The sequence below is a fragment of the Hemicordylus capensis genome, chromosome 5, assembly GCF_027244095.1.
Source record: "Hemicordylus capensis ecotype Gifberg chromosome 5, rHemCap1.1.pri, whole genome shotgun sequence".
NCBI classification, from domain to species: Eukaryota; Metazoa; Chordata; class Lepidosauria; order Squamata; family Cordylidae; genus Hemicordylus; species Hemicordylus capensis.
This window is the reverse complement of record NC_069661.1, coordinates 128,387,259-128,415,203: the sequence shown is the minus strand read 5'-3', so window position 1 is coordinate 128,415,203 and position 27,945 is coordinate 128,387,259. Positions and strand designations below refer to the sequence as shown.

Genomic DNA, 27,945 nt, shown 5'->3' with positions numbered 1-27,945 from the left:
GAGTCTCAGCTGTCGTGCATGCAGGACAGGGCCTTCTCTGTTGCTGCCGCCAGACTCTGGAATGCTCTCCTGGTGGCTATTCGCTCCTCAGCATCACAGTTTTTAGAAAGCATGTTAAATCTTGGCTTTTTACTCAGGCTTTTATATTATTGTCTCTACTGCTGCTTCTTTGTATATTGTATTTGGTATGGTTATTTTATGCTTGTATTTTAAATCTTTAGTTAGATTCATGTTTTTATAAAATATATACTTTATAAACAATATTTTAATTGTGTATTTTTATAGTCTTGTTTTTATTTTTCTGTGAACCGCCTTGGGATTGTTTTAGTGAAAGGTGGTATATCAATCTAACCATTAATTAATTAATTAATTAATTAAAATTGTAGGGCAAACATGATGGCAAGTAAGGTAGGGATGTGCATAAAACTAGTTTTCCCAGTTCAGTTCAAATCCAAACTGGATTCAGACCAGACCGGACCAACTTGGTTTTAGCTCTTTGAGCACACACACACACACACCCGCCAGTTTGGTTTGAGGTCAAATTGGTTCCTAAGCTAGCATTCCCCTTTTCCAGTAAACGGGCAGGGAGGGCTTCCATAAGCATTGGGGGGAGTAGTGAAACTGTGTACTTACGAGTGGCAGCGGCCACAGAGGTGGGAGTGGCAGTGGCTCCCCCGACCCCTGCCGGTCTCCCCCAGTGTCTCCTGGTCCAATGATGGCCCGATTTGGGCCTTCTTTGGGCCTCTGCGCCTGAGCAGAGGCCATTTTTTTTACCTCCACACATGCGCATGGGCCATTCACATCACCATGCAAATGCCACTTCCCTCAGCACAGGGGCAGCTGGGGGATAGCACTGCCAGCATGTGATGATAGATTGGGGGGTGCTGTGATTAAGAAAGTGGCGGCAAGCGGTGGAGGAGCAGGTGTGGACCTGCTCTCTTCTGTGTTAAAGGGATATGCTGTGATTTGGTGTCTGAATTGCATTTTGTGCATATCCTTAATAATTGCGGGGGGTGGGGAATACTGACCCTTTTTATTAGACATCAATGGCCTCTGCAGATCCGTGAGTTACAACAGTCAGTTTGAATTTTTCCCTTACGGGCTTCATTAGCGATTAAGGTACCTTAAATGGAATCCATTACAAAGTGCCAGTGCTCCCCAGTGATACATTCTTGGAATAGGCCGGGCAACATTTTATGCACTGCTCTGAAATCTCAGGCATTTGTTCTAAATAAACATTGCAGCAGCACTAAGCTCTGGCATAGAATTAACCATAATGATTTTTTCAGAGCAAAACATACTTTTTATTTCACTCAGATTTATTATAAGCCACCTTAAGGCTAGGCTCAATAAGATGGAATAAAACTCTTCTAAACAAATAAGTAGATTAATTAATTAATTAATTAGAACAAAAGAGACAACTATCAGGCACACACTCCAGGCCCAAGAGTGTGGTCTTTCTTTCCCCAGCTCTCCTACCTGAGCTTCTTCCAACTGGGTTTGACCTGGGACTTTCTGCAATGCAAAGCATGTGTTTGGCCATTGAACCTAAGACACTTCCCCATTTTCTCTCTATTCCCTCCTAGTTTTTCCTTTGAACTGCAGTCAGTAATGTCCCTAAAGGGTTGTATTAAATACAGATCAGGGCTCTCATGCTTTTCTTTGAAAACCTTCTCCCACCACCAGAGCACTGTGCAAAGAGAAGCTGGAAACTGTAAAATTCTGACTTATAATTAGGTTTAACATTTTTAACATGCCATTTTAATTTTTATGTTAATTGTACACTATAAGCTGCCCTGATAATACTTGAAAGACAGGATATAAATATTTTAAATAAATAGTTGGTTAATCCTATCTAATAAAAGGCTTGGTGTCCGTCCGTGGACGGACACCAAGCGTGTGTCCGTGCCTCCCTGGCCTCTTCTGGGCATGCGCGAAGCGCATGGCCAGAAGGAGCCAGGGAGGCAGGACCGCCAGCACCCGGCGGCCATCTTGGGCGGCCAGAAGCGGCCGCCCCGAAGAAGCCGGGTAAGCGGCGGCGGGGGACACTGGCTGAGGCGGCGGCAAAGCCGCTGCCTCGGCCAGAGGAGGCGGCGCGGCCGAGGAGGCGGCAGAGCCATGGCCGAGGCCTGGCCGTGCCGCCGCTTACCCGGCTTCTTTGGGGCGGCCGCTTCTGGCTGCCCAGGATGGTCGCCGGACGAGGCGGCAAACAAAACAATGCGGCGGTGGGCCCGGGCAGCGGTGGGCCAGGCCGGAGCCGCGGTGGGTGGCGGGCCCAGCCGGAGCCGCGGGCGGCGGTAGGTGGCGGGCCCGGCTGGAGCCGCGGGCGGCGGTGAGTGGCGGGCCCGGCCGGAGCCCCGGGCGCTGGGGGGTGGCGGGAGAGGGAATGGCGGCGAACGTCTGGAGCGCAGAGCTCCACTAGCGCCCGTTAACCAACGGGCTACAAAACCACTAGTTCATTAATAAAATCTACACAAATTTGTATATGAATGAAATAATTCTACTGGAGACTCAGAAGATAAAGAGAGATAACACTAGTGGTTGCCACTTACAGCTCCCAACTCAAACCACACCAAAATATAATCAAAATATCCCAGAGAATGACACGTGTAAGGCCTTGAGTAATAGGCAGTGTTCTCTCTAATGTTTTTCATCTGTGTGCAGAATGAGGTTTGTTCTGGGCAGCACTATCAAGGCAGAGTGTGCGCATGTGGGCCTTCTTGATTCAAGCTGAGCAGGATCTAAAATGAGCGGACATTAAAAACTGTGTGAGCGCATGGACACGCCTTAAAGGGAACACTGGTAATAGGTCTGTCTGTGCTTACAGGCAGTCCCCCAACCTTAAACAGTTAGAGCTAATGTAAACATTACACTTACTGGGGAGATATGTGGCAATTGTGGATTGTTGTCACATGTATTCCTCATTATTTTAAAAATACATCTTTGTGGTGTGGTTCCCCAACCCAGGTGAATGAATAACCCATGTACCTGGGGTTAACACGGCAGTGGGGGAAGCAAGGCAGAATGAGGCAGCCGGGAAGGGAGAGGTGAGTGGGAACAAGCCACACCAGTGGCTCGTTTACTGCCCTCTTGCTCCACTTGTACAGGTTGCTACTGGTTTATATGCTAGCACTGCCAACAGTGCTCTTCTAATGTCTATATAGGATAAATAGGCCAGTCTCTAAGCAAAAGAGGACACAAATCTGACATCAGGAATGGTGATATTCGGTAACCAGTGGGGGGACATTTTCATCTCCCAAGATATTCTGCTGCTGACTTGAAAGTTGTCATTCTTCATCAGAGAGCTTCAGAGGGAAACCAATGAATTTGAATGTATAGCAAAATTTGGCGAGCGCACCAGGGGTAAAGGATGAAAAACAGCTGAAGAACAACCGAATGGCCAAATTCTGGACTAAGGGAGGCTGGTAGGGGGAGGGGGAACCTCCTTGGAGGGGGAGCCTGCTTTGGACAACTCCCCCAGAGGGGGTGAGTTTAAAAAAAATTAATTTTAAAAAATAAAATTAAAATAAAGCTCTCAACACCCCCGCCAGTCCTAACTGAATTGGGGGGGGGGGTTCCAAGGGGGTACTGGACCAACCTGGCCCAGCCCGGTTTGGGTCAAGTTCGGACTCTAACCGAACCGGACCAGCCAGTTCCATGCACACCCCTAAGCCTAACCAGGTTTTGTGCACATCCCTGCTTCACTCCCTAATTCACAATCTCCAAAAGAGATGGCAGATGTGCCCAATCTTGGATCTCCGAGACCTAAATTCCTTCATCATCTACAAATGCTTCCACATGCTAACAGTATCAGAGATTCTACTCCTCCTTTTAAGAAGAATGTGGTTTGCTTACATAGATTTAGAGGAAGTGTATTACCACATCACCATTCAACCCCAGCACAGAAAATTCCTGTGTTTTCAAATACAACCACCTGCATTCCAATTCCAAGCAATGCCTTTCGGCCTCTCTTCTGCTCTGAGAGTAGACACAAAGTGTATGGCTGTGGTGGTAGATCACTTGTAGGAAAGAGATGTCCAGATTTTTCCTTTCCTAGATGACTGGATCTTAACTGCCCTGTGTCCATCTACTCAACTCTTCTGGAAGAATTAGGCCTAAAAGGAATTACAGGAAATCTCAGTTGATGCCCACACACAGAATAAGGTTTCTGGGCATTGTGTTCCATTCCGAAGAGATGGTGGTGTGCATACTGTCAGATCGTATAGACCACATTATGAATCTTGTCTCTACTTTTTGGAGAACAGCATAGCACCCTGCAAAAAGAATACAACCCATGCTAGCCTCATGGTGCCCATGATGACAGTCTTACCTGCTTGCACATTCAATCACTACAAAGGTGATTCCTTGATGTTTTCAAGCCTCAAAGAGACCCCCAAACCAAAATCCTCAGGGTACCTCATTCTGATCAACAAACTCTTACCTGCTACACTCTCAAATCAAATCTCCGGCAATTTGTACCCTTTGTCAGACCCGGTCCACACACTTCCATTGCCATAGAGGCATCAGAAGAGGGCTGGGTTGCCCACTTTGGGATCTTCACCTAAATGGACACTGGTCAGAGAGGGAGGTGAAATATCACATAAATAACGTAGAACTTTTAGTGATATTCAAAGCTCTCAAAGGATTTCGACCAGACATTTCTGGCTGCCATGTGCAGATTATGACAGACAATACCACTGCAAAGGCATAAGTAAACGGACAAAGTGTTTACTTATTGGCTCATGCACCCTACCTACTCTAACCCCTAAATATTTGGCACTAGCTGTTCTGCCATCGCATTCAGCTCTCTACAATTCATATACAAGGCCAGCACAATACAGTAGTGGTCCATTGGAATAGAACCCAGACACAAATGGTGATGGCACCCGATGATTCTACAAGATATCTTTGAGGTCTGTGGGAAGCCTTGAGTGGACCTATTTGCCAGCGAAGGAACTACCAATGCCCAATCTTTTATACCAGGATGGGTATGGGGAAGAATTCCAAGGGAGACACTTTCACTATCATGTGGTTGACCAGCTTCATGTACCTATTCCCTCTGATTCCACACATACTGCAGAAGATAGAACTAGGTAGGGTGAACTGCATCCTCATAACACCTTGGTGGCCACATCATTGGTTTTCCCGACTCCTAAAGCTTTCACAGAAGACATTTCTATGCTTACCTTACCATCCAGCACTCCTGTCACAACAACGGCAGGATTCTTCACCCAGACTTCGCCACCCTATGCCTCACAGCATGGAGAATTCATCTGACTGGCCATCGGAACTGAAAGAAGTACTATCAGCATCCAGGAAGACTTCCACAATTGCAGCCTACAAAGCAAAATAGAAACATTTCTGTCAATATGCCTTATGATCAGGAGTCTCAGAGCCTACCTCAGCTGCTCTAGTGATCATCTGATATCATCTGCTACATCTTAAGAAAACAAACCTCTCTGTGGCACCAATAAGGGTACATCTGGTATCAATTACAGCCTTTTAGTCATCACTATACTCAAACTCACTATTTGCAATTCCCAAAGTCAAACAATTCTTAATGGTTTGGAGCACCTTCACCAAGATGTCCCAACAACAGCACCTCCATGGGATCTACCCAGGTTTTGTTTATACTCATGGGTAAATCCTTTGAAGCCATGGCAACCTGCAACCTCTGTCTTCTAGCATTTAAGACAGCCTTGGTTGTGGCCATAACATCTACCAGAAGGGTTAGAGATCTGCAAACATTGCACTGTGGCCCTCCTTACTTAGTGTTCCACAAAGAGAAGGTCACACTTAGACCAGACATCTCTTTCCTCCCAAAGATGGTCTCCACCTTCCATAGTTCTCAATTTATCTCCCTTCCGGACTCTTTCCTAATCTGACCTCACAGGATGAACACATGCACTGGGCCTAAGGAGAACCTTCACATTCTGCATTCAACCACATTGTCCTTCAGTCAATTGCCTACCTTATTTGTGACATATGGACAGCCTCACAAGGACCACCAAGCTTCAGCACAATCTATTTCCTCATGGATTATGCAGATTGTTAAACTGACTTATCAGATAGCAGGCCTAGACCTCCCCAACAACAATCAGGGCTCATTCAACCAGAGCAGTTGCTGTAGTTGAGAACTACCTCTGGAGTTGATTCTTGGGTTGCAACCAGAGGTGCACCTAGGTAATTTTGGAGACCCAAAGGCCTTTGGAGGGGCCCCCTCCTTCCAGATAAGTATTATCCCCCTACATGCACGCGCGCACGCGCACACACAGACTGATACAAGCAATATTTTTAACACATGGGTTCTTGAGGGCACAAACAGCAATGGAACTCACAAGAATGTAAGTGTATAAAACAGGTATATTTATGTAAATGTGCATTAGCAAAAAGATTTCAGCACACAAGAATATATTCCCATCCCACATATTTTCCCCCCACACTTCCCCCTTTGTCTCTAAAGCACCCAGCACAGGTCACAATTGTTGGAAGTTAAAGGACTTTGCACTGTCTCTTGTCTCAGACAGTGGAAGACAGACTAGTGAGTCAGAGGGCTAGAGGGTCAAGACATTGGTCATCCCTTCTCCACTGCTCTGACACTATCCCTTTGGATATGCAGATTGCTAATCTCAGGGATTAACTTCCTTCCTCTCTCTCTCTTCCCTTCCTGCCCTTCTACCTTGCAACATGGCAAGCCTCTCTCCCTGCACCATGTGTGCAGAGAAGATGCAGAATCCATCTGCATCCAGCTAGATAGATAGATTAGAGATCCTAACTCCTCACTTTCCTATCTAGAATGGAGTTCCTTAATAAATGCCTTATATATTGATCTGAAACTATGAATTGGCTCCAAATTACTTTACTCTCAGCATACACGCATGCCTAACTAAATCTGCTGTGTTGTGCCTCTGTGCACTCTGCTATAATGAGAAAGGGATTCTCTCACCACAGAGAATTTCCAACAACAATCACACTCAGCTATGTAGTGCAGGCCGGCAGCGCGGTGACTGCACCATCTGAGACAAACAGTATTTGGGGCCTCTGGGAGGTGTCGAGGCCCTGGACCTGGGCCCCAGAGTCCAGGGGTAAGAGCACCTCTGACTGCAATGTGGGCTACCCCAACGTCCTTCATCAGACACTACCCTCTAGATGCCAGCGAGAGAAAGGATACAGCTTTTGGGAAGTCAGTCTTGCAATATTTATTCCATTGAAGGCTGTGGCTGCTACTCCTGTTTCTTGGACTTTTTGGGCTCTGCTTCCTTCCTCCAATGATGAGAAGAGCTTGTGATGCACCCATCTATGTGATGGATAGAGACCAATCAGAATAACATCAGGTTACTTACCTGTAATTGGTGTTCGTATGGTGGTCATCTGCCCATTCACACACCCGCCCATCCTCCCTGTTGCAGAGCTCTGTAGCAGCAGACTCAAGAACTGAGGAGAACAGTGTGGAGAAGATGACCAGGGACTGTAGTGGGAGGGGCCACACCCTTAATGTGGAGAGAAAAGCTTAGAGGGTTCCTAAGCTACCCTTCATGCAAGCATGAAGCCCATCTGTGTGAAAGGACAGGTGACAACCAGAAGAACCCCAATTACAGGTCAGTAACCTGGTGTTCCTCTTCTTAGATGGTAATTGCTACTTACAATGTTTTGCTACTTACAATATTTGAAAATAAACTTTTTCAAAATCTGCTTGATAAATTAGGGTAACAGCCAATCAAAAAATTTAATTGGATCAATTTGATTGCCTAAGCACGTGGTTGTGGTTGTTAAGTCAAATTTATAGTCAAGGTATTCAGAATTATATATTTTTTAAAAAGACTTGACATGTAATCAGAAAACAGGTACTGTTGTGAAAAAATGAATTTAATTATGCTAATTATATAATGGCTGGAGAACTATCCAGGCCAGAAAACTGAACGTTCCTTCGGATCTAAATAATGCAAAGTGGATGCCATATCAAATGTACATTTATTACTCGATTTCATTTTACAGGTTCAAAGATTATAGAGAACCACCATGGTCCGAAAACCAATATGAATTTTCTAAGCAATACTGGTCTGTTTTATCTGCCCGTTTGGCATTTGTCATTATTTTTCAGGTAAATCTTCCCTGTTTTATAATACTTTCATGTATTATATTATAATATATCCATTGCTGCCTGGCTGCAATACATGTTTATCATTATATTTAGCTGTTGATTTTCAAAGAGTCCCCAGCCCTTGTTGTGAGATCCCTCACCCTTGCTGTAAGATTAAGGCTATTGGCTTATTTCAATCCCCCTGTCCTCTCCTCTCTTCCTTCCCCTCCATTACATGTTCATGAGGACAACAGCACAATGTCCTCTTTTGGAGGCGGGAGCCAACTGCCCGGTTACTTGCTGTGGCTTCTGTTTAAAGGGGACTCCCCCTGCTTTACCATCTTTAAGATCCCTGTCAGCATAGTGGATTGTGGGAATTGTAATTCTTTTGATGGATGCAGCCATGGTCCTGCCAAAGAACTACATATACACAATCTCCTGCACCTGTTGTCAGCTGCAAGGAGCCTACAGAAAAAAGAGGGTTAAACCAGATGCTGCAGCAGAAGGCAAGCCTCATTGCTTGCCTTTTGCTACAGCTTCTGGATTAAAAAGTCCCCCCTCTTGTAGGTATGTAATTCTTTTTTGATGGTCTCAACAGGTGTTGGAGACCTTGGAAAGTAGCCAATACTGGTTAGATAGACCGATGGTCAGTTTCAGTACAAGGCAATTTCACATGTTAATATAATATTTATTATGATATGATATGATATGATATAAAATTCCATTATAAGTGTGTCTGCACACCATAAATGACTTACTGCTCATGTAACTGGGACTATCCGGGGAAAACTCTGGTGAATTGTAGGTTAAGACGTGATTTGCAGTTAGTTTTTACTTAATTTTACTTAAAATGAAAATTTGAAGTCAATTTGGACTTTCCTTCTTGGAAGAAATTTGGAATTGTGATATTAGCAGAATTTCTTACGATGTCATGTACTTCACCAAATTAACACTGAATTTTGCCTAAAAGGAAATTGGAAGGAAATTTAGAGGTTTCTCCTCAGGGAAGAAGTTTGAGGAATATTGGGTCAAGGCCCAATATTTGATAAGGCTAGTATTTCTCCGGGGGGATTTTATGCATCTGTACAATGGGCATATTATGACTCTTCTCATTGCCATGAGTTATGCATCTTCTTCTTTGTTTGTTTATGTGACAGAACTTGGTAATGTTCCTCAGCGTGCTTGTTGACTGGATGATTCCAGACATCCCCAAGGACATCAGTGAGCAGATCAAGCAGGAGAAAAGTGTGCTGGTTGATTTCTTCTTGAAGAAAGAGCATGAGAAACTAAAACTGATAGAAAAGTTTATCATGAGGGACAAGCAAAAGAGCAGGAGTGAAACAAGAGGAAGAAGAATTCGGGCAGCAAGTTTCTCCCAGTTTAACCGAAGCCGAGGCAGCTTTACATCCTTTAGCTCACAACACACTGATGTTTGATCCCCAAAAGGCACATCTGTATCACAGACTTGAAATGATTTAATACTCATTTTTTTCTTCCTAGGGAACTCTGAGAACTATAGTATGGTAAGGGGACTAGGAGTCTTAGCAGAAGATTCACAGCATGCTCACCAAGCTGTGGTCCCCAGAATTCTATTGGAGGGCAAGACATGACTGTTAAACTGGTGTAACGCAGATGTGAGTTTGTGATATATGCCCTAAGATGAAAAACTGCCCTTATGAAGCATATGCAATACTCAAGTATCTACTGTATGATATGATCTAGAAGGAGTAAGGAGAGAGAGGAGCAGAGGTGGATATAGATCTGGTGGAGGGATTATATTGACTTTCAGAAACTTTTGTAAAACCAGTAGTTAATTTTTTCTCAAAGTTTTGTCAAGACCTGAGGCAAGAGTTCTCAGCTGTGTACTTTTGCCTCATAATCTGAGGGACAGGTGAACCTCCTTCAGTTCTCAGGGGAGTGAAATTCAGGGTGGAAATTAAACTCACCATGGCTACAGCCATCTTCCCCCCTCCCGCCCCCCGGTGGCCACCTTAAAAAAATAATAATCCCAAAACCCACTAGAATGATGCTACATGTATACATAAGAACCTATACTAAGTCAGGCCTTTGGTCCATCTTGCTCAGTATTTTCTACACTACTGGCAAGAGTTTCCCGGAGTTTCAGATGGGTATTTCACAGCCCTATCTGGAGATGTCAGGGATTTAACCTGGGGCAAAGCAAATGCTCTTCCAGTGAGTTGCAGTCCTCCTCTAATGATGACCTAGAATCACTCTGATGAGGGTCTTGGGTAAAAAAGGCATGTGTACTGGGGGTTGCCATCCTTTTACACCAAGCCGTCATTAGAGTCACTACATAATCATGTAGCATCATTTTGTTGGGGTAAACATAGTAACTGGCTGCTCTCCCACCTCTAAAAATCACTGAAATACTGCCACAGTTTCACCAATGGGATGGTGATGTGGGCTGTGCAGTTTGCTGTAGCTCCCATTTATTAGCTATTCAACCTGTAACACACTCAGAATATATTTGTGCAATAAATGTACATAATTTTATATCAGTTTAACTGTGTTGTGGCTTTCCGCAAACTCTGGGAATTGTATTTTGATGAGATATTGAGACTTCTGTTCTAAAGATCCCTAGCTCCACTCACACAACAAAGACAATTCTCAGGATTCCATACAGAGGAACTACTTTTAAACCAGTTTAAAGTATTAATATAGATACATCCACCAAGTGAAGCAGTGAATATAAGTGGGCCTGAAATGTACTAAAGAATGTAAAATGGGATTCTTTACCCCTCTTCCATTCATAGATCTACTCTCTGCATTACACTTCTTTCCAGTTTACACCTCAGATGTTTCATGTGCAGATCTAAACATGCAATGTGAATGTGGCAAACACAAGTTTGAAACCATGTAACATAAGACATACTTGACAGGAAGCTAAGATTGGCTGTGTTAGCATACTCTCTGTGTGCCAGACTGTTCATTATGCCCATCTTTCATTGCTGGACTTGGCAAAAAAAGTAAGCCAGAAGTGTCCCTTTGGTGTTAAAAAACAAAACAAAAACCAGTCACAGGGGATCCCATTCTGACTCAGGACCACTGTGAATGACGAGAGGGGTTAACAATTTTCCTGTTTAAAATTTAACACACACACACACACACACACACACACCGAAGCAGCTATTTGCCCTGAAATGGCTATTTGCAGCTCAAAAGACAACAAAATTCAAGAGATAGAATAAGGTTTTCATAGCTTTGTGACCCCACTGCTTTTTTCTTTGTACCCTCTGTGTGTGTAGATATAGCTATGTAAACATCTCTGACAACATGTGTTCTGACCACGAACATCTGTTCGTTTTTACAGCTCCAGAGGATTCTTGATGCTTTTTGCTGCAGCAGACAAATACATATTCTCCAGAGAACATCAAGGCCTAAAGCCATCATTCACCTGATGAAATGCATTCCATGCATTTTAGAATCTGATCCCCTTTGCTCAGGCAACACCTCTGCAACTTTGCAGATACAGAATGCTTGTAGGCAAAGCCTTCCTCATCACTTTACCTCCATGACAGAAAATCTTCTGAGTGCTGGGCTGCTGTTAAAGCCACAGTAGCAGGCCAGTAAAAATAGGGCTGAAACTCACCTGTGCCTCAAGTCACCTAATTTTTGAGGCTGGGAATTTTCAGGGCACGGCACACCTACAATACAGATATAAAATGGTTTCCTTCTCCTCAGTGAATTCTGGCAATTGTAGTTCGAGCAGGGAGCATAGGTGGGAATCTGTAACAGAAAGTTCTTGGAAGGTTCCCCCAAAGAAAGGGTTTTTGAGGAAAGCCATGACAGTTAAACTGGTATAAAACTTCTGTAGCCTTATAGTGTTGGTATGTCCAAAGAACATACCAAATGTATATGAGATGTACGCTAGAATGGCAATACTGTTGAATCACAATACCTCTTGGTGGGACTTCTGTCTCCTCATCAGATAGTTTTCCCCCTCTCCAGAACATCTGGAAATGAAAGCAACAACAAGCAAGAACAAATATTTATGGTTACTGAGCACTCTGACCTTTGGTAATGTTACTTTTTGCTTGGCAGAAGTTTCATTAAATGTACTTACAGACAAAGAGTAAAAAGACACATCTGACACATAGAGAAATTAGTGTGGTTTTCCCCCCAGAGCTCAATCTTCCTCCCTTGGAGCTGCAAGTCCATAGGTTACAATTTGTACCAATTCCGACATACAAAAATGCATGCGCCTAGCACCATTTAGGAAGTGCACCAACATGTATAAATTAGGATTGCCATCTTGCAACCCAGGCAGCCTACCTGTCCTTTTAGCAGTGCTAATGTAATGGAAGAGGTTGCCACCACAGTGCTGTAACCATGTTCTGACCTGGTCTTATTGCTCACCTGCCACATCTAATGAAGTGGGATGTTAATGATTCTGCACCTCAGATGGAATTGAAGAGAAGAGAGGAGAGGAGAGGAGAGGAGAAGAGAAGAGAAGAGAAGAGAGAGCAATGGAACCTGGAAGGAGCCGCGGGGAAGTGGAGCACTAGTGGCAACCTCTCCTGCTGTATCAGTGATTGACATACAGAGCAAGGAAGCACCAGTACAGCAAGAGAGTAGCCCAACAGAACTTTCCAACTCACTGCAGCAGGGAGATGGCAATTTTTGACACCTTCCTCTTCCCCAGGAAGCAATCTGGACCACCTGAAAATATGTACCTGAGTATTGTACAACCCTTGGGGACATATTTTTGGGTGGCACAGATGGCTTCCTGGGGAAAGGGAGGGTGTAAAAAAATGGCTGCTTCCCTGCTGCACCAGTGTAGTTAGTTGGGAAGTTCTATCAGGCCACTCTGTTATTGCACTGGTGCATCCTTGCTCTGAATGTCTCCCAGTACCCTTTAAGTACAGGTAGGTGGCTAGTCTAAATAGCAACTCTTTTTCCTCTTTGGCTACCTTTGTCTCTTTGCCCTCTCCCTCTGAAGTCTTTCCCCTCCTCTGTAGTCTTCCCCAGTTTTCATTTCTTCCTCGGTGCAGGTTCCTGTTTAATTATTGTTGGTGAAACTATGTTCCATGTGCACTATAAATAAAACAATAATGATAATCATGGGTTTTAGCTCAAAATCTACACAAATTACAACAGAGAATAGATCAGCATCCCCAAAAGAAAAAACTTCAGTTTAGAAACAAGGATCTGCCTGACCTAAATGACACCATGCATGTGTCCTTTGTACATGAACACTCATTTTGGGTACGAAAACAGCCTTTATACCAGCAGCAATTATGAAAATTTCCATTTCAGTTACTTAACTGCAAATGGCATATTGAAATCTATAAATAAGCCATAAAAGCCTACCTGTTACACTTTTTTTTAAAGGCATGCTTCAGATGAAGTTAACCCTTTTAGGATCTACTGGTTTCACTGAAGGGGATATAAGCATATACAGGTGAAACTCGGAAAATTAGAATATCGTGCAAAAGTCCATTAATTTCAGTAATGCAAATTAAAAGGTGAAACTGATATATGAGACAGACGCATTACATGCAAAGCGAGATAAGTCAAGCCTTAATTTGTTATAATTGTGATGATCATGGCATACAGCTCATGAAAACCCCAAATCCACAATCTCAGAAAATTAGAATATTACATGGAACCAAGAAGACAAGGATTGAAGAATAGAACAATATCGGACCTCTGAAAAGTATACAGTGTACTGTGCTTGATTGGCCAGCAAATTCACCTGACCTGACCCCATAGAGAATCTATGGGGCATTGCCGAGAGAAGGATGAGAGACATGAGACCAAACAATGCAGAATTGCTGAAGGCCGCTAATGAAGCATCCTGGTCTTCCATAATACCTCATCAGTGCCACAGGCTGATAGCATCCATGCCACGCCGCATTGAGGCAGTAATTGCTGCAAAAGGGGCCCAAACCAAGTACTGAATACATATGCATGCTTATACTTTTCAGAGGTCCGATATTGTTCTATTCTTCAATCTTTGTCTTCTTGGATCCATGTAATATTCTAATTTTCTGAGATTGTGGATTTGGGGTTTTCATGAGCTGTACGCCATGATCATCACAATTATAACAAATTAAGGCTTGACTTATCTCGCTTTGCATGTAATGCGTCTGTCTCATATATCAGTTTCACCTTTTAATTTGCATTACTGAAATTAATGGACTTTTGCACGATATTCTAATTTTCCGAATTTCACCTGTACTTAATTCCCTTCCATTGAAATCAACAGGATTTAAAAGGTGCTTAATTTTGGCTGAGTCACACTCATTACCTGCTGCTGTTTATCTACTGTAAATTAAGATGTTGCTATGCATAAGTGTATTTTATTGAGAAAGTTACTACTTAGACTTTTATCTGAATGCATCTAATGAACACTTTTACAGATTAAAAAAATACAAAGTTCTCTTTTAACAAGTTATGCCTTTATTTAGTAATTCCTAGTGCAAATAATGAGGAGACAGCCAGGTTAGTCTCTATCACTACAGCATCCTTGTGCTTCCTTGCCGTGGCCCAATTGAGGGTCATTCTGGTCACCCCCAAAAGGGGAAGGTACCAGGTAACAAGCCTAAAGCCACCTAACGGCGCAGCGGGGAAATGATTTGACTAGCAAGCCAGAGGTTGCTGGTTCGAATCCCTGCTGGTATGTTTCCCAGACTATGGGAAGCACCTATATCAGGCAGCAGTGATATAAGAAGAGGCTGAAAGGCATCATCTCATACTTAGCAGGAGGAGGCAATGGTAAACCCCTCCTCTACTCTACCAAAGACAACCACAGGGCTCTGTGGGCACCAGGAGTCAACACCAACTTGATGACACAATTTTACCTTTACCAAGCCTAAGCCCATGGGAGTTACCACTCCGATCAGAGAAACAGGGGCCCAATTACCTCAAATAGGTCTCAATATCTCTCAGCATCTCTCAATGGCAATAGTCTGTCCTTCCAAAAGAAGAATTAAGAGCACTCTGCTAAAAGCAAGTCAGACCATTGGTCTATCTAGCTCAGTATTGTCTTCACAGACTGGCAGCGGCTTCTCCAAGGTTGCAGGCAGGAATTTCTCTCAACCCTATCTTGGAGAAACCAGGGAGAGAACTTGGAACCTCATCTAAGAGTTCTGCTGAGGGAGTCTCACTGACAGGTACCTAAAGATCCTGAGATTCATTTGGTGCCTTTGGCCACATCACAGCTTCTGCTTCCTGCCTGTAAAACAGAGATGATATTCTAAATAGGCCATTTCCCCCCGCCAGTCCAAACTGCCCCTTGAATGATCTTGAGAAGAAGTCTGTGTACGACTTAGTAGCATGTGACAGGCTGGTTGAGTCCTAACTCTCTTTAGAGACTTGATGAGAATTGCTTCAGCCTTGACCAACCAAATGAAGGTTCAAGTTCTGATTCAAGGACAAATGGAAGTTTAAGCTGATGAATGTGTAATTTAGAAGCTGCCATTCTGTGCATTTACCAGTGAATTCACGTTAATCCCCAAATGTCCAGTCTTAATTAAGTCACACTGGCATCTGAGAAAACAGATCTTTTGCATCTGAGTAACATCAGAAATGGCCCATAATGTGCACAAATAGAGCCATTAAAACCACTGACATCTCTGAAAGTCTGGGCCAGTTGCATTCTCATTTATACACAGATCATTCAAAGCACCCTGAAGAAAAGCTTTCATGATGTTTAATGTATCTTCATTGTATACAGCTTCCATTGTTCTACAGAATATGAGAAAGTTGAGCAACTGAAAAAAGGAAATGCGCAGGTGGTTGTGGTTAAATTGCATCTAGGGTTTCGTCCTTGTTCTGTGAATGCTAATGTATGTTAGCCTACTGAAGAGTCTCTGGAGTCTTGCATATCTCCCCTCAGCTCAGCAGCGTCTGGGAACAGAGCAAGGTAACTGGCAGCCTCCGTGGAGTTACTGGGGTATCAGCCTTGATTGACAGCTCCCCTGTCTGCCTCTGTGGTACACTTTCTATTTTTATCTTGATCCCGACAGTTGTTTCATGAAAATTCTGTCTGCATGGTTCTTAGCCTTTAGTATGCAGTCCCTAAAGATTATCATTCCCACATGACTCTTCCCCCAACCCCCACCTCTGGCTGCCTACGAAAGCTGCCCCTAAACGATTGTAATCAGAGATCTGTTGATTGTCCCTTTCCCCCTCTTCCATTGTTCAGCTTATCTTTTTCTCACAGTGCAAGGCTTATCTAATCCTTCCTTATCAGCCTGAAATGTGTAAGACTACCTATAAAGAGCCTACCATTGTATCTCACATCTTGGAAGGAAAGAAGGGGTTTTTTCCCTTCTCCTTTCTTTGTCTAATAGGGCTGCCAAAGCATAATAAAATCTAATGCTAAAAACACAAGAATATACAACAGTCAAGTAGATAAAACCCATTCCAACAACAAGCAGCCATGGAACTATCCTACACACAGTTAAGCCTGCTTCGTCACAGTGACATTGATGGGTTTAGTGAGCTTAGCTCTGTGTTGGAAAGGTTGTGGTACTACCACCATGATATCTCAAGTGATCCCAATGCTTTCCCAAACAAGGAGGTCATTCACACAATCAAAAACCGTGTTCTACCCTTTGTTTGAGAGCTGAGTGTTCTCCCAGTTTTTGGTTGTGTGGAAGCAAGATAGGAGGAAAACCTGAGTAGAAGTGATTGTATGGAAGCAAGGAAAACCTGGGTAGCTTTCCCTCCTACCCTGTTTCCACACAGCCATTTCTACCCAGGTTTCCCTCTTACCTTGCTTCCACACAACTGAACATTGGGAGCAGTTCCCAAACCCAGGTAGAATACTATTTTCACTCGTGTACTTGACCTCGGGATGTTCATAAATGTTCTGATAACTAGAAATGATGCCATCAACTGGGAAACCCATTGGTTGGGGGTATCTTGTGGAGGGAGGGGAGGTGCATATGGGGGGGAAATAGTTTTTTCTATGGAGACAGGACAACATGGGAGACTACAAGTAGGAAAACAAACTAACCAAAGTTCAGCCATTCTAAAGCCACAGGGATCCAGCCAAAGTTAAGTACTTCTAATTTGCTGCACTGAAATTTCTTGAGATTTGTTTTTTGGTGTGAATGTGAACATGGCCATGTTGGGATGGGGCAAAGGGATGGGGCAAATGGCCTCCCTTCGCTTCTTTTACACATTCTTTGTGCTCACCCTCAGGCATTATTTCCTTGATCTGCTGCTGCTTCTGCCTTTTTAATTACTTGAAAGGGTTTCTCCACAGCATGATTCCAGTCAAGCAGAGATCATGTATCAACATGGTGGCACCACACAGTGGCATAGCAATGTTGGTGGTGCCGCCGCCCCCCCCCCCCACCAGTGACCCCGCACCACCACCACTGTTGCTCACCTGCCACTTGCCTCCGCAGCCCCCTGCCTTGCTCTTCATCCACTTGTTGCAGTTGCAGCCAGCTTGCCTCTCTTTGCCAGCCATTACATGGCCTAATGCCATCACTGCCCTGGTGAGAGCCCATCCTAGCAAGAACAGGTGCTGGGGCAGTGACATCATCAGGCTGCATTGTGGCTGGCAAAGGGAAGCAAGCCAGAGGTGACAGTGGCGGCATGTGAATGGCTGACTGGGAGTGACAGAGGTGAGCAGCAGGGAGTTGTGGAGGTGAGCTCCATTACCACCAGGAGGTGGAGAGCAGCTCCTCACCAGCTCCACTTGGCAGCCCATAAGACCAGTTCTGCTGGATCAGGCCCAAGGCCTATCCAGCATCGTGTTTCACATAGTGGCCCACCAGATGCCCCTGAGAAGCCTACAGGCAAGAGCTGAGGGCATGCCCACTCTCCTGCTGTTGCTCCCTTGCAACTGGTATTTAGGAGCATCTTGCCTCTGAGGCTGGAGTTGGCCTAAATCCCTCAGACTAGTAGCCATTCATGAACTTGTCCCCAATGAAGTTATCTAAGCTTTAGAGAGCGCCTTCTCTGTCATGAACCCTGGCTATTAAGGTCATCTGGAGAGGTCCGGTTGTGACTCGTTTCAGACTCGTTTGGTGGCAAATTGGGACTGGGCCTTTTCTGTGGCTGCCTCAGGGCTTTGGAATGTGCTCCCTGCTGAAATAAGAGCCTCTCCTTCTCTGTTTGTTTTTAAGAGGACCCTGAAGACATACCTGTTTTTCCAGGCTTTTAACTGAATTTTAAATTTTAATGTGTTTTTATCTATTGTGATTTTTATCTGTTTTTATGAATTTTAAATGTTTTCTATTTTATATTATGTTTTAATCTGCACACTGTCTAGAGGTTTCCATATTAGGGGGTATAGAAATTCAATCAATCAATCAATCAATCAATAAGCAAGCAGGCTAGCAAGCAAGCTCTTCTTAATGCCATCCAGGCTGTCACCACACCTTGTGGCAAAAAATTCCATAGGTTAATTAAGCATTGTGTAAAAAAGCACTTCCCTTTGTCGATCCTAAATTTCTTGGCAATCAGTTTCATTGGATGACCCCTGGTTCTAGTGTTATGAGGGAGGGATAAAATTTTCTGTCTCTCCATTCTCTCCATACCGTGCATAATTTTATAGACCTCTATCATCTGGCCCTTCAGTCATCTTTTTTCTAAACTAAAAAATGCCAGGTGTTACCCTCAGCCTTACCCCTCAGCTCCGCCTGTCTCACTGGCCCTGCACGTGGGACAAGTCGCATTTCTGAGAATGCTATCTTGGGGGCTATGGACTTCAATATGTTACCCCGATACCTTAATAGCTAGCTGTCTAAATTTTGCTTCCAGGACCTCCCTACTACATTTCCCATCATTGTTGGTGCTGGAGTGCACCACAACAGCTCTCTCCTCCCCAACACTGCATAAGAGCCTATTGAGACACCGTATGACATCCGCAACCTTCGCACCAGGCAGGCAAGTCACTGTGCAGTCTATATACGGGTCACAGACCCATCTCCTTATGCTCCTAATGATCGAATTGCACACTACTAGGAGGACCCTATCCCCTACAGGCAGTGGCGGAGTAGGCTTTTTGACGGCCATAGGCAAAAAGGCTTTTGCCACCCCTTTACCTTAAACAAAAAAGGTTTGCTTTTTTTAAAAGGTAAAAGGGGGACTTTCTCCTTGCCCACTCCACCCTTGCTGCAGCCACCGCTGCCCACAGAGAGGGGTGGCAAAATTTGGGGAGGGGGCAAAATTTGCTGCTTCTCAAATTTTGCCACCATGGGCAAATGCCTAGTCTGCCTCTCCGTTAATCCACCACTGCCCACAGGAGTATCCCCTGTGCAAGAGGATATGGGCTCATCATCCACAGAAGGGATCTCTTCTAAGGGGGCACTTTCCTCTTCCTTAGAATGATGTCCTCCTTCCCAGAGACCTTCATTCTCCATGACAGCAGAGGAGTCATCAGCCTGGGAGTGGGATGCATCTACAGTATCACATCCCTGAAGGTCTCATCCATGTACCTCTCTGACTCTCTGAGCTTCTCCAGATCAGCCACCTTGGCTTCGAGGGAACGAACATGTTCCCTGAGGGCCAGGAGCTCCATGCACCAAGGACACACCCACAACTTCAGCCCTTCAAGGGTAGAACATGCATGTAACACTCATGCAATATGCCCCCCCCCACTGGCTTTTACATGGTCACTCAATTATGTATCTGCCTTGGCATAAACTATCAGATTTGGTTGTGTTAGAACATCCAGTGTAAACAAAGCCCTCCTGTTGCCCTCTCTCTGAAAAGTCCAATTCTCATTCTTTTGAATCACCATGCTAGCAGTTTCACTGCTTCCAAAGCTGCAGTGACCCTTGTTTGGATCCTGAAGACCAAAGCTGCATTAATCCTGATTCAGCTTCAGTTACATGGAGTTACATGTACATGTGACTGCTTGAAGCAGAAAGTGGGTGGGAATTCATAATCTGATGTGCATCCAAATGCACATCCCATAGTAATTCAGTACTGAAGGATATCTGCACTTGCATGTACATCCTAATATCTGCAGTGCAGATAGCTGACATACACACTCAGATGTATATCAGATTTATGTCCCCAGAATGTGACTGAGAAAGCGATATGTGAACAGAAGCTTCCTTATATCACAAGCTCCTTACCTGGTCTGAAGTGCTGCTTTGCATAGGAGAGAAGTCTATTTCCTAAATTATTGCTTGTAGAGTCCAGTTAAACATGCAAAATATTTACCAATGGCTACCAATAAACTCTCCCAGGAACAATAATATAGCATCTGCCACTATTATGCAGTCTTCACCCTTAATTATGCACAGATGGTCTCTATATTCCTGGGTTATTTTGTTTTCATAACATGGGGCGGGGCTCTTTCTTTCGTCTTCTCTAGGTAGCCTTCATTCTGTGGCATAATGCTTAATTCTTATTCTGAATTCAGAAGTTATAGAGAGGATTTTATGTATTTTGTGTTAACAGGACCAGAGGAAGAACTACTGCAGCTGCTACTAAAGTTTACAGAACAAGAGTCAACTGTATTTTATGGAGTTGCATTTTGGGACATGAATAGGCAACTTAAATGGGTGTACGTTTTCATTCAAAAGCTGCTAGATTTTTAAAAAGAAAACTAGAGATGTACAGAACATCTTAGGAAGAATACCATTGTTATGTTTGTTTCCATGCAAAAGCTGTAGCTTTCTAAGGAAAATCCATTTAAACTTTGACTTGTTAATGTTGTCAATTATTTAAACTACAGATGTTTATGTGCATGCATACTTTGTCCTGTTACATCTTGAATTTGCATTTATGGTTGTTTGTGTCAGTGGGTTCCCCCCCCCCATTTACAGTCTCAGTGTATTATGGATTTTGTAGTCTTAAAACCACGTAGACCATCCCTGAAGAAATACTCTATGAGGACTAGTAGTTAAGACTTTCATATGAAACCTTAAGATTTTCATATGAAAGCAATATAGGTTCATGCAAATCTGCTGCTAACTCTTCCAGTCCAATTCTGCCATAGAGGAACCCCACATTTCAATCCAAATTCAATTTTAGATGAAATTAAATTGAATCCATACAAAATATCACCTCAGCAGCACAGGTCAGAGCAGCGACAGGTTCAATTAACACCTCTGCTGAAATGTAATCCAAAGGTATAAATTAGTGGCCAAATGAAGTGTTATTCACCCATATTCCTTCAACATAGATGCCAAAAAATTAAACAACAAGTTTGAATGGATGTATAAGATCAAGTTGCAATTGTGTCTTAATGCATTTTTGTGAAGTGGTTGAGAGCAATATCATTCCAATTTATTGCCAGAAAATGGAGATTCATCCAGATAGGGATTATTGATTTAGTGAACCAGTCACACTGAGCTCTATTGCTTTAATTCTTTAAATATATTCATATGAGATGGAACACTGTGTGACAGCTATTGTGAATAGCAAATTGAGAAATGCAGTGACTTGAGTGCATTTTGCTCAGATGAAAATTGCTCTAATTACAGGTCAATGGGACACAATACTCTTTGGAGATAGGAAATGCCCATATGATATAGATGGAAATATAGAAGATTTAACTCACTGGCCTCACATCAGATTTGCAGCCACATTAGTCATGGGAACAGGTTTCTGTTCATGAACCTAGCTTACACATATGCAAAACCTAGCTTTAATGCCAGCAACTGATCTATTCACACTGCCCTTGCTTATTGTTTGATTATAGTATTTATCCTCTAAGGAACTGGGGACAGTATATATGGTCTCCTCCTCCATTTATCCCCACCGTGAACCTGCTAGGTTGAGAACTACTATCCTCAGTAAGATTCACAAAGTGGGGACTTGAACCCAGGTCTCACCAATCTAAATCAAACCTTGATCACATTTTCTATGCTATGCATGCCTTCCCTTCCTGTTAGGCAGGAGCTGTCTTCCCCTCTCAGGAATACTGGTGCTTCAGCTAGTAACCTCAGGGCACTCAGGCACAGAAGGGGTGGGCATGTTCTCCCCACATCCCCAATGTTATCACCTGTACAAGGCCATGTTCACCTGAACCAGTCCAGTTTCATTTACTTGCAGTTCCCATTCAAAGAGCCTCAATTCATTTCAGAATTCTCTTTCCTTTCTAGATTTGTTGTTTTAATTAATCTATGCAATTATTTGCCACGGGATGTGGTGATGGCCACTAGGACAGGCATTTGGAGCCCCTGGTGGCGCAGTGGTAAAACTGCTGCCCTGTAACCAGAAGGTTACAAGTTCGATCCTGACCAGGGGCTCAAGGTTGACTCAGCCTTCCATCCTTCCGAGGTTGGTAAAATGAGTACCCAGAATGTTGGGGGCAATATGCTAAATCATTGTAAACCGCTTAGAGAGCTTCGGCTATAAAGCGGTATATAAATGTAAGTGCTATTGCTTGCTATTGCTATTGCTAGTTTGCATGGTTTTAAAAGGGGCTTAGACAAAGTCATGGAGGACAGGTCTGTCAGGGGCTACTAGTCTGAGAGCTATAGGCCACCTCCAGCCTCAGAGGCAAGATGCTTCTCCATATCAATTGCAGCAGGGGAGCAACAGCAAGAGAGAGGACATGCCCTCAGCTCTTGCCTGTAGGCTTCTCAGAGGCATCTGGTGGGCCACTGTGTGAAACAGGGTGCTGGACTAGATGTGCCTTGGGCCTGATCCAGCAGGGCTGTTCTTATGTTTTATCCCACCACCTGTAGCAGTGGCAGGAGGAGCTGCAATGCACAGTTGGCTCTTGGTGGGGTACTATCACAAAAATCCACATTGCTGTGAGATGCCGCAGCATCCCAGGGCAGCATGGTTATCCAAGATGGTGTCTGCCAGGGGGATTGCCCAGAGCAGGGCCAACTCAGGCTCAGTTCAGGATGCATGGAGGTCGTACACTGCATTTCATATATAAAAGCTGTCCAAAGAGCTTTTGTAGGCTAAGTTGACAAGTGGTGTGTGTGTGTGTGTATAAAATCCATGAAAAGTGCAATCTATCCCAGTGTGAAAGAGATCTGGGTAGAAGTTTCTAGCAGATAATTAAAATATGCTAGCACACCCCAATGCACATCTACATGTCCTTGAAACATAAGGATTGCCTTGCTGGCTGAGACGTTAAGGACCACCCAATCCATTGTTTCCAGCTGCTATCAGCTGGATGCCTCTGGAAAGATTACAAGCAAGATGTGAGAGTACCCATGCCTGTAATTTGTCCTCATCATCTAATGTTCATATTAGATAGATGCACATGCAGGTTCCATTTGGCTATCAATGATAGCCTGAGATGGATCTTGGTTGTGAGCCATGACAGCATATCATGGCTCTCAGCCTAGATCCATCTCAGGCACAAGTACTGCAGTGTTTATTCATTTATTTTAATTATTTGATGTGATAGTGATGGATCTGCTACAATATTTCTCTCCAGGCCTTTTCTATTGCGTAAGTTAAAACATAAAAAGAGGGAATTGCAACAAAGTATAGACGTTTCAAGGTATATACATCAGCTTCATAGGAACATAGGAAGCTTCCATATACTGAGTCAGACCATTGGTCTATCTAGCTCAGTATTGTCTTCACAGACTGGCAGCGGCTTCTCCAAGGTTGCAGGCAGGAATCTCTCTGAGCCCTATCTTGGAGAAGCCAGGGAGGGAACTTGAAACCTTCTGCTCTTCCCAGAGCGACTCCATCCCCTGAGGGGAATATCTTGTATCCTACAGTGCTCACACTTCTAGTCCCCCATTCATATGCAACCAGGGCAGACCCTGCTTAGCTAAGGGGACAAGTCCTGCTTGCTACCACAAGACCAGCTCTCCTCTCCACTGAACAGCTTCAGTGTTCAGTGTTCATTTATTTTTTAAAAAATTCTGGCAGCAAAAAAAGTAAAAAAGCCTTTTTTATAGTTTCTTTAGTTTCTTTCTGGAAGTTAGAGTATGACAACATGGGTGTACCTTTTGTGTGTCCTAGTCCTTGGATATCTCAGGTAGCAAATTTGAGGCAGAGGGCGATCAGCCTGAATCAGCCTGACTAAAGTCCAGTCCGAGAGAGTGCCATCTGCAATCCCCTTCCTCCTGCGAAGAAGTCATCGAATGAGTCTGAGGTTCAGTCTCGGACTAGAAAGTTCTCAGGCAGCAGGTCTGGGCAAAACCTCTGTCAAAGACCTTGGTAGCTCAAATCCTACAAAGACTTATCCTACAGTTATACATTATTTTGTCATCATAAAAATAAAATATCTACCTTTTTGTTACTTATACTATGGAAAAAATAAATCCCACCCATTTATATGACTTTTCTTTTACAACAGTTGCTTTTATCTTTAATGGAACACAATTCCATTAATAGAGTGCCTCGCAGGAATTTTCCTCTCCAGTTACATGTCTCCACAATACAGTTTCCTTATTTATAGTGTTCATCCCTGATTTCATTCCAGTTTCAGCCTAAGCTGGTGTTTTTCATAGCAATATTTTCTAACATATTGTATGACGTGCTCTTTTTATAGGAGCTGCATTGCTTTCCCTTTAGTCAGTGAGGTTACTTTCCATATGGGCTAAGGTGCCTAGAAAGAAAGAATTCCATCCCCCACTCCACCCCCCAGTTTGCTTAAGTACAGATGTTCAAAGGTACATTGAGGAAGCCCCATTGAAATGAAGGAGAATTGTGTCAGACCATGGTACATAACCTCGCTGCCATGGAAAGCAAAGGAACCTAACACAGCCTGCCACTGCATCTTCAGTTGCTTAATATGGCTGTAGGATCAGTGTGGCCAGAACCTAAGGGGTATATTCATGAGTCAAATGGGCCATAACCCAAAATTTGGCTTTAAAAAAGACAAATCTGGCAACAGAGCTAGGTATGCCTTTCAATTCACTGTGTATTATTGTTTTATGTTATTATTAATAGTATACAGGTGAAACTCAAAAAATTAGAATATCGTGCAAAAGTTCATTAATTTCAGTAATGCAAATTAAAAGGTGAAACTGATATATGAGACAGATGCATTACATGCAAAGCAAGATAAGTCAAGCCTTAATTTGTTATAATTGTGATGATCATGGCGTACAGCTCATGAGAACCCCAAATCCACAATCCCAGAAAATTAGAATATTGCATGAAACCAATAAAACAAGGATTGTAAATTGAACAATATCGGACCTCTGAAAAGTATAAGCATGCATATGTATTCAGTACTTGGTTGGGGCCCCTTTTGCAGCAATTACTGCCTCAATGCGGCGTGGCATGGATGCTATCAGCCTGTGGCACTGCTGAGGTGTTATGGAAGACCAGGATACTTCAATAGCGGCCTTCAGCTCTTCTGCATTGTTTGGTCTCATGTCTCTCATCCTTCTCTTGGCAATGCCCCATAGATTCTCTATGGGGTTCAGGTCAGGTGAGTTTGCTGGCCAATCAAGCACAGTAATCCCATGGTCATTGAACCAGGTTTTGGTACTTTTGGCAGTGTGGGCAGGTGCCAAGTCCTGCTGGAAAATGAAGTCAGCATCCCCATACAGCTCGTCTGCGGAAGGAAGCATGAAGTGCTCCAAAATCTCCTGATAGACAGCTGCATTGACCCTGGACTTAATGAAGCACAGTGGACCAACACCAGCAGATGACATGGCTCCCCAAATCAACACAGACTGTGGAAACTTCACACTGTACTTCAAGCATCTTGCATTGTGTGCCTCTCCATTCTTCCTCCAGACTCTGGGTCCTTGGTTTCCAAATGAGATGCAAAAGTTGCTCTCATCAGAAAAGAGGACTTTGGATCACTGAGCAACAGACCAGTTCTTTTTTTCTTGAGCCCAGGTAAGATGCTTCTGACGTTGTTTGTTGCTCAGGAGCGGCTTGACAAGAGGAATACGACATTTGAAGCCCATGTCCAGGATCCGTCTCTGTGTGGTGGCTCTTGATGCACTAACTCCAGCCTCAGTCCACTCCTTGTGAAAGTCCCCAACACTTTTGAATGGCCTTTTCCTGACAATCCTCTCCAGGCTGCGGTCATCCCTGCTGCTTGTGCACCTTTTTCTTCCACACTTTCACCTTCCACATAACTTTCTATTAATGTGCTTTGATACAGCACTTTGGGAACATCCAACTTCTTTTGCAATTACCTTTTGAGGCTTTCCCTCCTTATGGAGGGTGTCAATGATGGTTTTCTGCACAACTGTCAAGTCAGCAGTCTTTCCCATGATTGTGATTCCTAATGAACCAGACTGAGAGACCATTTAAAGGCTCAGGAACCCTTTGCAGGTGTTATGGATTGATTAGCTGATTGGAGTAGGACACCTGGAGCCTAGTCTGTTGAACCTTTTCACAATATTCTAATTTTCTGGGATTGTGGATTTGGGGTTCTCATGAGCTGTACGCCATGATCATCACAATTATAACAAATTAAGGCTTGACTTAGCTCGCTTTGCATGTAATGCATCTATCTCATATATCAGTTTCACCTTTTAATTTGCATTACTGAAATTAATGAACTTTTGCACGATATTCTAATTTTTCGAGTTTCACCTGTAGTATGAATACGAATATGGGGCACTTAAACAGTGAACAGTGATATCTACACCGTATAATTATTAATAAAATGTCAGAGTAGTTTGAAAGATTCTAGCTGAGGTGTCTTGATGATTAATTGCAATTGCACATAAAATGCTGTCCACTGCACACTTGTCAAAAGATAGGTCAGTGCTCCATGACAAAAGTAATGTCTTTTGTTTAAACATACCCTGTGTTTAAACTTGGGCCTGCATGACATGTGACCAACCAATCCAACACATGTCTAAAAAAACGGTGTTGGTAACCTTCACATTTTACACTTTAGGCATATGCAGGGAAATTTTAGATGTACATCTTAAAAAACATAGGCAGTTCACATGATCATTAAGGGGGCAGAACAAGCATCCTTCTCAGCTTTGGGAGCTGTGCAAGCTCCTAGTTTTTGACCATGTGCTAGCAAGCAACTAAGTAAGAGGAGGGGAGAGTGATCATGTGTGAGGCAGGAGCTGGGTAGGATGACTTTTCTTCCTACCTCATTAAAGTGCTAGGTAGGATGGTGCCACCTACTACCTGGTTGTTTCCTAGCACATAATCAAAAATTGGGAGTGTGCACATCTCCTGAAGCTGGGTAGAATGTCCTACACTCCTATCGTTAGAGAAGGAACTCCAGGAGTATCAACACCTTGGTACCTTTTATCCTAGGGGCATTAGGAGTAGGGATGTGCAAATTAATTTGAATTTGAATTTATTTGACTCAAATCTGGGTGATTCAAGTGATTCGAATTTGAATCAAATCACCCTTAAAAAAGCAATTCGATTCAAATTCAAAATGAGTTTTTGAAATTCAATTTGAATTCAATTTGTGAGCCATTTGGTACCTTCTTTAAACCATACAGGCCCCCTGATTGGTTAAGAAGGGGCCAAAACAAGGTTGAGTCAATTCAAATTCAATTTGGATTCAAATTCAATTTTCGGGCTGAATTCAAATCTATTTGAATTTGAAGAATTTTTTTGGAATTCAATTGGAATTTGAAATGAACAAAAAAAATCATTTCATGCACATCTCTAATTAGGAGTAGTGACAGTGAGGAAGGGTCTTCCTCTTTATTTCATTCTTGTTGTCTCTTTCTCTCTCTCTGGTTGGCTTTCTCTGATTGGCAGACTGATATTTCCAGGGCCTACCATTCTTGCTCCCAGACTGCTTCTTGCGCTCCTTTCTGTTGCAGGCTCCACTGAAGATAGAAAGCTCAGACATACAGACTTTCTATCCAAGGATGTAGCTTCCCCAATAAAGCTTACTTGCTTTTGGTTCTTAAACAACTGTCTCAAGCTACTCTTTAATGGTGGACTCAACTTTTCATGTTGGCTCTGTTATATCTGGGGTTAGTCAAACACTTCCCCTCCAACACATTGTTTGTGTGAACTGCCTTAGCATCTAAAAAGGCCTCAAAGAT

The 27,945-nt window shown here is 43.4% G+C and overlaps 1 protein-coding gene and 1 long non-coding RNA gene across 2 annotated transcripts in view; one reads left to right on the top strand and one right to left on the bottom strand.

Moving 5' to 3' along the window:
- The window catches only part of ANO2 (anoctamin 2), a 277,547-nt gene extending 264,849 nt beyond the window's left edge, over nt 1-12,698 (top strand). Inside the window, exons 22-23 of the mRNA XM_053256041.1 lie at nt 7,996-8,101; nt 9,238-12,698. Coding sequence (XP_053112016.1) covers nt 7,996-8,101; nt 9,238-9,516 — 385 coding nt within the window. The 3' untranslated portion in view covers nt 9,517-12,698. The remainder of the gene's footprint in view (nt 1-7,995; nt 8,102-9,237) is intronic.
- Nucleotides 3,709-13,099, bottom strand: LOC128327332 (uncharacterized). Its single transcript, XR_008308599.1, has 4 exons — nt 13,012-13,099; nt 12,000-12,054; nt 5,187-5,337; nt 3,709-4,115 (listed from the first exon to the last, which is right to left on the bottom strand). It is a non-coding gene; the product is annotated as an uncharacterized LOC128327332 (long non-coding RNA).
- Between the last annotated feature and the right edge of the window lie 14,846 nt (nt 13,100-27,945).